The sequence below is a fragment of the Amphiprion ocellaris genome, chromosome 4, assembly GCF_022539595.1.
Source record: "Amphiprion ocellaris isolate individual 3 ecotype Okinawa chromosome 4, ASM2253959v1, whole genome shotgun sequence".
NCBI lineage: Eukaryota > Metazoa > Chordata > Actinopteri > Pomacentridae > Amphiprion > Amphiprion ocellaris.
This window is the reverse complement of record NC_072769.1, coordinates 24087318-24099289: the sequence shown is the minus strand read 5'-3', so window position 1 is coordinate 24099289 and position 11972 is coordinate 24087318. Positions and strand designations below refer to the sequence as shown.

The 11972-nt window shown below is 39.3% G+C and overlaps 2 protein-coding genes across 4 annotated transcripts; one reads left to right on the top strand and one right to left on the bottom strand.

The window, feature by feature from the left end:
- Positions 1-2489: 2489 nt before the first annotated feature.
- Positions 2490-9707, bottom strand: LOC118470712 (protein NLRC3-like). 3 transcript variants are annotated; one of them, XM_035950888.2, is made up of 5 exons: positions 8237-9684; positions 7807-7914; positions 7589-7723; positions 7363-7476; positions 2490-7105 (listed from the first exon to the last, which is right to left on the bottom strand). In XM_035950888.2, the coding sequence occupies exon 5, from the start codon at positions 6469-6471 to the stop codon at positions 5722-5724; it is 750 nt and encodes a 249-aa protein (XP_035806781.2). In that variant the 5' UTR covers positions 6472-7105; positions 7363-7476; positions 7589-7723; positions 7807-7914; positions 8237-9684; the 3' UTR covers positions 2490-5721. The 3 variants fall into 3 exon arrangements, with proteins under 3 accessions (XP_035806781.2, XP_054865981.1, XP_054865983.1); XM_055010008.1 differs by having other exon boundaries at positions 6469-7105; positions 8237-9707; XM_055010006.1 differs by lacking the exon at positions 8237-9684 and having other exon boundaries at positions 7807-7996.
- A 693-nt stretch (positions 9708-10400) lies between these two features.
- Positions 10401-11232, top strand: mrpl21 (mitochondrial ribosomal protein L21). The gene has a single exon (XM_023276104.3). The coding sequence runs from the start codon at positions 10437-10439 to the stop codon at positions 11022-11024; it is 588 nt and encodes a 195-aa protein (XP_023131872.1). The 5' UTR covers positions 10401-10436; the 3' UTR covers positions 11025-11232.
- The last annotated feature ends 740 nt before the right edge of the window (positions 11233-11972 follow it).

Genomic DNA, 11972 nt, shown 5'->3' with positions numbered 1-11972 from the left:
GGAAGTTGTTATTGCTAAACTTGTGGGCAAGTTCATTACCTTCCTCCTCCAAAAAGATTCTGATTTCATCGCGCAATTCAAACACCCTGGAAAAAACCTTCCCACGTGACAACATCGGGACTCACTGTGAAACAAAACAGCTGTATGGTCGGATCCCATTTCCTCGCAGACAGCTGCAAAAATCCGGGCTTTGGCGGGTCTTGTTTTGATGTAGTTCACTGTGGCAATGATGTCTGTCATTACGTCGTTCAGCTCGGGACTCAACTGTTTAGACGCCAGCGCCTCTCGATGTATCATACAGTGTGTCCACTGCACATCGGGGGAGACGCGCCTGATGAGCGCTGGCAGCCCTCCTCGTTTCCAGGACATAGCCTGAGCCCCGTCAGTGCAGATCCCCACACAGTCCTCCCATTTCAGATCAGCCTCTTTCAAATAAGTGTCAATGATTTTTAACAATTCCTCTGCAGTGTTAGTTTATGTTTAGCCTCGCCAGGCAGGGTTGCCAGGTCCGCGTTTTTCCAGCAGAATTTGAAATGTTGCTGCTGGATGATTTAGTTTGGTTGGTTGGGTTGACCTCTTTTGCATGCAAATTGTATCAATAATATACAAAAATATACATCTATGATTGAAGTGAGATCATTTATTTCTACTTAAACAATACCAAACTGTAATTCCTATTTGAAGTTTTATTGTCTTTAAGATGGAATTTTCTAATTAAACATTTAATTTTTTAATTAAATGTTTTGTCTTTTTGGCCTTTTTCAACTTTATATTGGATAGGCATAGTGAGAGACAGACAGGAAACGGGGGAGAAGAGTCGGGGGAAAACATGCAGCAAAGGGCAGCGAGCGGGAATCGAACCCGGGCCATTGCGTCGGGGATCAGCATCTGTACAGGGGTCACCCACTTAACTCGTTGAGCTATACGAGTGCGAATGTTTTATCCTTTTAAAGGTTTAATGATCTGATTAAATGTTTTGCATTTTTTTAAACGTTCAATAGTCTTCTTGTTTAATTGTATTTTTTAAATGTTTAATCATGGAAAATATTTTATCTGTAATCTGTAATATTTGTATTTTAAAAATTTTGTTTAATTTCATAATGACATGTATTGTATCATGTTGAATTATCTCATTCAATATTTTGTCTGTTTAATGTAATTTAATGTAATTTAATGTTTAACTCTATTAAACAGACAAAAATATTGAATGAGATAATTCAACATGATACAATACATGTCATTATGAAATTAAACAAAATTTTTAAAATACAAATATTACAGATTACAGATAAAATATTTTCCATGATTAAACATTTAAAAAATACAATTAAACAAGAAGACTATTGAACGTTTAAAAAAATGCAAAACATTTAATCAGATCATTAAACCTTTAAAAAGACAAAACATTTAATTGAAAAATTAAATGTTTAATTAGAAAATTACATCTTAAAGACAATAAAACTTCAAATAGGAATTAAACAGAAAATACAATGAAGCATTTAAAAAGAAAATTAAACATTAAAAGGTGGTATATGTATATATAATTTAATTGTATTTAATGTTTAACCCTATTAAACAGACAAAATATTGAATTAGATAATTCAACATGATACAATATATGTCATTATGAAATTAAACAAAATTTTTAGAATACAAATATTACAGATTACAGATAAAATATTTTCCACAATTAAACACTTAAAAAATACAATTAAACAAGAAGAATATTTAACATTTTTAAAAATGCAAAACATTTAATTAGATTATTAAACCTTTAAAAAGACAAAAAACATTTAATTGAAAAATTAAATGTTTAATTAGAAAATTACATCTTAAAGACAATAAAACTTCAAATAGGAATTAAACAGAAAATACAATGAAGCATTTAAAAAGAAAATTAAACATTAAAAGGTGGTATATGTATATATAATTTAATTGTATTTAATGTTTAACCCTATTAAACAGACAAAATATTGAATTAGATAATTCAACATGATACAATATATGTCATTATGAAATTGAACAAAATTTTTAGAATACAAATATTACAGATTACAGATAAAATATTTTCCACAATTAAACACTTAAAAAATACAATTAAACAAGAAGAATATTTAACATTTTTAAAAATGCAAAACATTTAATTAGATTATTAAACCTTTAAAAAGACAAAAAACATTTAATTAAAAAATTAAATGTTTAATTAGAAAATTACATCTTAAATTTCTTAAATCTTTTAAATAATAAAACTTTTTAAAAGTTTTATTGCATTAATTTTTTTCCTTTGATTTAATTGCTTTTTGTTATGTAGTTTATTTCTTTATTCTTCTTTTTCTGTCAAGATTTTAACCCCAACCTTAAAAATGAAACAAACCCTTAAATCACAATGAAAACACTTCTGTTGTCACAATCATGAGTTAGTCAGTTATTCAGTTTATCAATTCAACTTTATTTGTTTAGCACCTTTTACACAGATGACAAAACTAAACAAGCAAAGAGAAAAAACTATGCTAAAACTATGATTAAAACTCAAGAAAATTTAAAAAAAAAAGATTTAACATGGTAATCAAATATGTTGTGTTCAGGGGATGGAGGGAGTTTATTGAAGTCTTTTTGGGCTCACATGGGAGATCATTTAAAATATAAACTTGACATTCAGTCTAAGGAAACTGCAGAGCGACAGAAGAACCAACAATATCTCCTGTTTTCTCCTTTAATGAGTCGATTCTTCTTGTGCTTTCAGACCAAAGAACTACAGACTCTTCACAACCTGCTCAAACTCTTGGTACAGGACCTCACCACACGGGTCAAGAAGGTTTCTGTCTCATTTCTACTCTGAAGCTCACCTTCTCCTGCTCAAACTGCTGACAAATGTTTCTGCTGCTCTGAAGTCTGGTCTCCAGAACTTCCTAAAAACTCTCAAAGTCTCTTCTGCTGCAGGTTGCTTTGTAGAACTGTTGCAGAAAACCTCACTAAACCACATGGAGGGGCCTCAAGATAGTCGTCCAAATAAAACCATACAAAAACCAAACTAGTACAATCCAAACGCTAAAGTCTCCTGCAGCCTACCAGAGAACCTCTGAGAACAGAGAATCAGGACAGGCACTCTTACCTTCTGGACAACCAACGATGGTTCACAAACAAGAATACAGAATGTGTCTGACCAAAAACCTCTAAAGACTCACTACAGCCAAGATAAAGACACAACTCAGCTGCAACAAATCCACTAATCACTGCACACATTAGCACCATGTGCTAACTGTGGCTAAAGAACCACATTTACCAAGACAACTATCCAGTACAAAGCCCTAAAACACACCAAGAAACACATTAAAGACGAGTTTACTGCTGGAAGCTGCAAGCCAACACCTAAAGAACAAACTAAAGCAATGGAGCTAAACCCGGTTCAGTGGTGAACAGAAGCAGAGGAAATGTTTGTCTGCAGCTAAATAAAGCAGGAAGACACTGAGCTGCTCAGGTGTTCCTAATAACACCTAGCAGCCACCTGGACAGCCAATAGGAACACAGCTTACTGGAAGTCCAGAGGGCTGGGTTAGTGAAGGAAATTTAGTTTAAAGTTGAAGCAGAAAGTTAACAAAGAAAGTTGAAAACCACCTTCTGATACCTGAAATCTCTGAGTTTTCACACAAAGAACACCTGAACATGTCAAACTGGTTCCATAGTAGAACCATCATTGTAAAAACGTCATAGTATGGTGTGTTGCTCAAAAAACATTATGACCCGGCTGTCAGGGGACAAACATGTAAGAAACATGAGAACAGAGAGAACCCAACCAGTAGGTCACAGTTTATCATCCCCCAGTCATCTCCTGAAGTCCATATGGTGAGAGACATCAGTATCTGGTTGTTAATTTACCAGAGGATGCTTATAATCATGCTGATGTGGTCTGTACTCTACAGTACTTTAGTGACTCAATAAATGCCTAAGTCAACCCGCCCGGCCAGCAGGCAGATGGTTCCCCCCACATTAGAGCCGGTTTCTGCTCCAGGTTTTTTTCCCTGTTAAAAGGGTGTTTTCCTGCCACTGTCACCTTTTGGCTTGTTCTGGGGGTCAGGCATATGGGTTCTGTAAAGCGTCTCGAGACAATTTGACTGTAATTGGCGCTATATAAATAAAATTGAATTGAATTGAATTGAATAGTTTTTTTTAAATGCTTTTTAGTTTTTAATAAACATTTACTAGCCTATATGTAATCAATAAATGGCCTTTGCCTATCTTAAGAAAAATTCACTCAGAACTCTGATATGTTAACAGTACTAAATAAATCAATAAATACATGCATACACACAAAAATAAGTCAATACATTAACTGTGTTAAGATAAGATTTAGATTTTTTTTTAAAGTTGTTTATGTTTTTGCAGAATCCAGTATTGCTCACTGGTTGGTCATTACATTTTATTAGTTTGATTTCACTGTTTAAAATGATGCCACCTCTTTTCAGACAGAACCTGTGATAATAAAACAATACAAAATTTTTAGTTCCGTGTTAATAAAGCACTTAAAGCTTTAAGCATGGCTAAATGCTTTTTTCAAAATTAAATATATCACTCCTTAGGTGGTAGTGGCCCCAAGTTCAGTAAAGTTGGAAAGATATTCACAGATTCGGGCTTCCAGCATCAATAACTCATTAGATATAGGTTGTCAAAACATAAACGATGCCTCTTTCCCATTGTTGCAAGGCAGACAATGTGCTACAAGCCCAGTTTTATCAAAAGTAGCTGTCTTTCAAGCTACAGGAATAACATTGGTGTCTATGGAGTGAACAGGGTCCGTCTGCAATTTGCAAAACCTCTGCAACAGTAAAGAGAGACAAATATTCAATAACTTCACTCTTATACATTGTAGTGTCACTAAAATCACTGCAGCCTTCAACTGGCTCCTGTTGACAAAGTGTTTTAACAGAAATGTAAATGCTGTAATTTGATTCTTTTAATGAACCATGTAACTTGAATGGATGTGATGCTGGTGTGACCACAGTGCACACGTCTGATGTTGCTCACAGTGGTCCAAGGAACGCTCAGGGAGTTTGTGTGTTTGCTCAGATTCATGGAAAATTAGAGGGAACATTGGTGACAACAGACATGCATGCGCATAACTTTTAACCCGTTTGCATTGACAGGGGGAGGATAAATATTTTCCAGGATAAGTTAACTGTTTCCAGGACATTTGACCTTTTTTCTCATTTTTCATATGTTTTCCATGACTGGAAAGTTGGTCAATCATTTTCCAGGTTTTTCAGGACGTGTGGGAACCGTGAATTTATCCTAAGACACGAGTGAGATCACACACATCAGCGCCAACTATACTTCAGAGACCCATGTCTTTGCTTCTGGTATAGCTATAATGACAAACTTGGTGTCAAAGTGTACATTTTTAGGGTCAAGGAATCCAATAAAATAAGTTCCAAGACTAAAAAAAAGCAACATTCTCCTTACCATGACAATTGAAGGTAAAATATGGTTAAAATAGGTTAAATAATTTATTTTTAAAAAATGCATGCCAAAAACACAGTCTATTCACAACTCCATAATAATTTAATAAATAACAACTTAAAGTGTTGAGTATGTGTACTGTGGATGCAGAGAAACTGAGTAGTGAGACAACAAGTTCATAACTACAGTCATGGAAAAAATTATTAGACCACCCTTGTTTTCTTCAATTTCTTCTTCATTTCAATGTCTGGTGCCACTCAAGGTATCTCATAGGAGATTCTGATTAGTTGGCAGTGACAGACCAAGGAGGATGCGCAGGAACAAGTCCAGGTGTCCGTTTGGACTCTGTAAGGCTTCATCCACAGCTCTCTGGTAGAAAACTATTGAATAACTTTGGAACAGTTCAGTCCAATGGGATGTTGTTTGTTGTTCTTTCAGCAGGTTGATTCTAGAGTTGATGAAGGTTGGATGGACATGAAGAGCAGCCAGAAACTCCTGAACGCTCACATGGACGAAGCAGAACACCTTGTCCTGGTACAACCCTCTCTCCTCTTTAAAGGTCTGTGTGAACACTCCTGAGTACACTGAGGCTGCTCTCATGCTGATGCCACACTCTGTCAGGTCAGACTCATAGAAGATCAGGTTTCCTTTCTGCAGCTGCTCAAAAGCCAGTTTTCCCAGAGACTCAATCATCCTCCTGCTGTCTGCACTCCAGTGTGGATCCGTCTCAGCTCCTCCATCATACTTGACCTTCTTGACTTTGGCCTGAACCACCAGGTGGTGGATGTACATCTCAGTCAGGGTTCTGGGCAGATCTCCTCCCTCTCTGGTTCTCAGCAGCTTCTCCAGAACTGTAGCAGTGATCCAGCAGAACACTGGGATGTGGCACATGATGCGGAGGCTTCGTGACTTCTTCATGTGGGAGATGATGCTGCTGGCCTGCTCCTCATCTCTGGATCTCTTCCTGAAGTACTCCTCCTTCTGTGGGTCGGTGAACCCTCTGACCTCCGTCACCATGTCCACACAGTCAGGAGGGATCTGATTGGCTGCTGCAGGTCGTGTGGTTATCCAGAGGCGAGCAGAGGGAAGCAGCTTCCCCCTGATCAGGTTTGTCAGCAGCACATCCACTGAGGTGGACTCTGTAACATCAGTCAGGACCTCATTGTTGTGGAAGTCCAGAGGAAGGCGACACTCATCAAGTGATGAACAAGCTCCACCAAACTCAATTTTCTCTCTTTCAGCACATTCAGCTCTCTGAAAGTCAATGGAAACATGAACTGGATGTCCTGGTTGGTTTTATCTTCAGCCCAGTCCAGAGTCAACTTCTGTGTTAACACTGTTTTCCCGATGCCAGCCACTCCCTTTGTCATCACTGTTCTGATTGGTCCATCTCTTCCAGGTGAGCCTTTAAGGATGTCTTCTGGTCTGATGCTTGCTTCTGCTCTGTCTGCTTTCCTGGATGCTGCTTCAATCTGTCTCACCTCATGTTCATCATTGACCTCTGCAGTCCCTCCCTCTGTGATGTACAGCTCTGTGTAGATCTCATTCAGGAGGGTCGGCTGTCCTGCTTTAGCGATGCCTTCAAACACTCTCTGGACCTTCTACTTCAAGCCACAGTTTAGTTTACGTCAGCAAACTGCAGCAGCAAGTTCTGAATGAAAACACAACAAATGAGATCAATGAATAAATGACAGTCCACACAGAGACAAACACCAGCTACGACACCATGACCGTCTTCAGGAGAGTCTGAAAATTGAACCAGTTATCTCCAGATTTAAACCACCTCGCTGTTACATGGACATTCACAACAGACAGAAACACTTTGGATTTCAGAGCAGGTCAGACAACACGTCGTACAAACTGGTTCTTTTCTGAGATAAGTGACTCTTTCTGTCAGTTCCAGCTTACATCTGATCAGCAGATGGACAGATGTCTTTAAATTCAGTGAAATCGTTCTTTGACTGGTCACTCTTGAAGGACAGACAGCTGGGTTCAGGACAGTCTGGTCTCTGCTGCTGGATCCTGAAACAAAACCAGAACAGATAAAAACTGATGAAAAACATCTTCAAGCTGTTAATAAACATAACAACAACTTTGAATCTGAAACGTCTTTCTGTCAGTTTTACTGTCTCACCTTCCATCTGCAGATCGTCTGAATACAGGAGGAGGATCCATTGACCAGTCACTCTTCATGGACACAGAGCTGGATCCAGGCCCAGGACCAGATCCGGGTCCAGGTCCAGCAGAGTGTGTGTTCTGTTGCTCTGGGCTTCAACACACAGAGCTGTGAGTGTGAATAATGACAGCAGCGATGTGATGCTGAGCTCTGACAGTTAGAGATGCTCATCTCACCTCTGAGCTTTGCTCTGGTTCTCATGTTCCCCACACAGAGATCTTTTAGAGGGAAGGACTCCCTCCTCTCTGTCCTCACACTGATGCATAGCAGACAAACACAACAACCTGCTGGGAGAGTCACACATTAGTTCTCCTCCTTCCTCTCAGTCACATGACAAACACATTCAGCTCTGATTGGAGGAAACCTGTCCAGCTTTGGGACAGCTGCTTCACCTCAACACTCAATATAAAAAACTGAGAAGCTCTTCAACATCTGACATGTTTCTCTTAGTCCAGGTTCATTATATCCAGTCAGCGGCTGCAGTGGCAGCTGCTCACATTCACATCAACTCCAGAGACGTTCTACCTTCATCTGTGGAGGAAACAGTCAGAGCAGAGATGAAACATGACAACTTCTTCCCACAGGAACAGTAAAGTCTGATCTGACCTTTACTGTTCACACGTTGCTGTGATTCTTCCTCATGTTCACATCAACCACATCTACATCCTTGAGAAAAACTGCTTTCTGTTCACATCAGCCTCTGAAACACAACAACTGTGGAGAGAGTGAAGAAGAAATGCCAGAAATGAGAAATGAATGTGACTGGATATAGAAACTTGTCAGTATGAACTTCTGATAGAAAGGTTTCATTGACAGGTAGAAACGGTGAGTCAGACAGATCCTTCAGGCTCAGCAGGAGTCAGAGAGACAGTCAGAGTCTGTTGAAGGAAAAACCTGCTGGCGACCAGGTGATGTTCACACAGTCTGTTACCACGGTAACTGGACTTTCCTTCATCTCAGAGCAACAAACTCAGAGTTTTCACAAGGAATCTGCTTTCTGGATCAGAGTCCTGCTGCAGATCCTGTGTTTGCAAAAAGTCATAAAAGTGTGGCTCTATTCTTTCGGCTTTGATTTGAACATTTTTACATTTCATTTCTGCTGCCTGTCTGTCCTCAATTCTACTGCTGATACCAAATGAGAAATCAAACAAGGAATCTGCAAAATCGAAGATCAGACATTAGATGGAGTTGCTTTGTCATTTTTTTAAATCTTGAAACCAGAAAAAAGTTGGTTTTAAATTGAAACAAAATAGAAAAGAACAAAGACCACATGCAGTTAAGTTTGTGTCATCGTGTCACAGTCAGAAACGAGGAAACAGGAAATGATATCGTATTTTCTAGTTTCTGCCACTTTGGATTGAATCCACTAACAAACTATCAGACGTCTGATCAGCTGAACCGGTTGAATGTAGTTCAGACACAAACACCAACATTATTCTGGACTGCTGCTGGTTGTCAGGTTTGTTTAATCCTTCAGCTTCACACATGAATAAAGGTACAGACATCTGGAACAAGAGTTCAACATGTAGGGAGGAGTTTTACTGCTTTTATCTACTTTTCTACTGTAGCTGGCATGAATACCTGTGATGTTGTTCTCTGCAGCCCTGCCTCAGTCCAAAGCTCAGCTCACTGTTTGCTCTGTTATACTCACATCTTTCACAAACTCTCCTCATAACTGGTGTTCTGCTGACATCTGCTGGACAAACACAACAACTGCACTGTACATAAAGAGAAGCAGGTGGCTTCAGAAACAGGATTTTAAATGTTATTTAGTCAACCTGCTGCACATTCATTACAAAGACGTGTTTGTTCCAAGATTTGTTTCACTGTTGCAACTGGTAGAAAAGCATTTAGGTTCAGATGAAGGCTCCTTAATGAAACTGACTGAAAGGAAACACAGAAATTAGCCACTTGGAACAACATTTAGCTAAAAGGCAGCACATATGTGGAGTCAATACACAAGTATTTGATGCATGTTCATAATGAAATCAGTATTTCTGTGTGCCTTTCTTTGATATGAGGTTATCTGACTCCTTCTGCAGATCTATCTATCTATCTATCTATCTATCTATCTATCTATCTATCTATCTATCTATCTATCTATATATATCTATATCTATATATCTATATATCTATATATATCTATATATATCTATATATATATATATATATATATATATATATATATATATATATATATATATATATATATATATCTATCTATAGACACTACTAACTGTCCAAGCAAGTAACGGCAGCAACAAAACCAACCTAGTCTGCGGAAAATCATTGAAATGAACGACACTAAGGGATCTCCTATCCCGGAACACACTCGATCCCGCCCAAAAAGCCGCATAACAAACCAAACCAATCAGGTGATTCGAAGCAGTTGTGTGCTTTTTGATCCTTCCAGTGAAGCAAGATTCGTGTGCGGACCACAAGAGAGAAAAAAGTAATAACATAAATATAGAATTTTTAACGAGACAAAAGCTTGTTGTTGGGCACCTCCAGTGTTTATGGTGGTTTGATTATTTATTTGATAAAAAAAAAATTGTCCCGATGAAAGCAATGAGACAAATGTATAAATGTTATATATTTGTTTATAATATATGAAACAACAAACTGAGACAAATACGTAAAAAAGGAACAAACGGGAACGTTTAATCCCATTACTTTGTCATGTGGAGTCTTTTGTCCACAGACTGTGGTGGTGTTCACACTCCAGCCGGTAGGTGGCGGACACACAGCTAACACCGGATGTCTGCAGACTCAAACGGGAAGAAGAAGAAGCTTCGTCGTTGTGAAGATGGCGGTGAGCAGAGGGCTTCCAGGACTGTGGAGGACATGCAGCTTGTTGTTTCCCAGACACCCTCTTTTGTTCCCCGGCACCACCCGAACACAGAGCTCTGTTAGCGGGGACCTGTTGCCGCGGACCTCGCTGTCCAGGCCTCCGTGGGCGGAGCAGACGAGCCTGGTCCTGGCGGAGGAGGAGCAGAGCCGACACGCCGCGGTGGTGAGCGCCGTGAACCAGCGGATCAGCCGGCAGGACTTCGGCCGGCTGTTTGCGGTGGTGCAGTTCGCCGGCCGTCAGTGGAAGGTCACCGACGAAGACCTGATCCTGATCGAGAACCACATCGAGGCAGATTGCGGGGAGCGGATCCGGATGGAGAAGGTGCTGCTGGTCGGGGCGGAGGAGTTCACCCTGGTCGGCAGGCCTCTGCTGGGGAAGGAGCTGGTCAGAGTCGAGGCCACCGTGATCGAAAAGACCGAGTCCTGGCCCAAAGTACACATGCGGTTCTGGAAGAGGCACCGGTTCCAGCGTAAGAAGATCATCATCCAGCCGCAGACAGTCCTGCGGATCAACAGCATCGAGCTGGCACCCAGACTCACATGATGATGTTTCACACCGGGACTGTGGGTTTGTTTGTCCTTGATGACAGTGTGTCTCTTCAAGACGTCCAGGGTTGCTTTAAACAGAGACAAACCTGAACAACTGGAGCTGAGAGAAAACTTTCTGAGCTGAACTGGGTTTTCTCCTGTAAATACACTTGCACTCTGTAGAGATGTGGATCATATATATTAAAGTTTGTGTTTTCAATATATGCTGAGGGATTTGGTGTAATTTTGAATTTAAGCTTTAAGTGGCATGACTGGATTGTCCACGTACAGGACAGCTGCCCAAAAAGTTGGGGATGGACCCTGATGAGTTTTACTGTACAGGCTATTTCCTTTTTTCCACAGGCACCCAAAATGTGTACAGACTACACCATGGCTTTCTGGGGATCTTAGAATTTTTTTATAATTTTTTTCATGATCAGAAACAACAGATTCAATGCCTGTACATCACTTGATTTATCTCTGATGTTAAATCTGATTTAGCAATTAATGGAACATTTCAGGGTAGCATCAGGTCAACACATGGACATAGGCTAGGCTGATGGACACCGTGTGAATGAAGCTTTTCGGAGAAGTCAGCTAAAAATGATTTGTAATTATAATGCACTTCAGTGTGATGGATATCTACTAGACACAGCTGACTCGGTACACTATCCTCTATTCAGTCATGACCAACAGTTACAGCAACTTATATGGTCAGTGTTAAACAAAAAAAAACTGGCAATACTAATTGGTTGGTTTATGTAGTGTTGCTGTAAAAAAAAAAAAAAAGAATCTCCACACCATTGTTACTGCCACAACTTTGAGACAAAATAATTTATGACCTATGTCAGGTTGTAGTAAATTAAAAGTTGTGTAGAGGTTTTGATGCAAACCACTTAAACCAACAAAATTTGGTTTAAGTGGTCTAAGTCACTATCAATTCAGAACAAAAGATTTACAACAC

Excerpts from the sequence above, each read along its gene's own strand:
- LOC118470712 (XM_035950888.2), bottom strand. The coding sequence starts at position 6,471 with ATGGTGACGGAGGTCAGAGGGTTCACCGACCCACAGAAGGAGGAGTAC.
- mrpl21 (XM_023276104.3), top strand. The coding sequence starts at position 10,437 with ATGGCGGTGAGCAGAGGGCTTCCAGGACTGTGGAGGACATGCAGCTTG.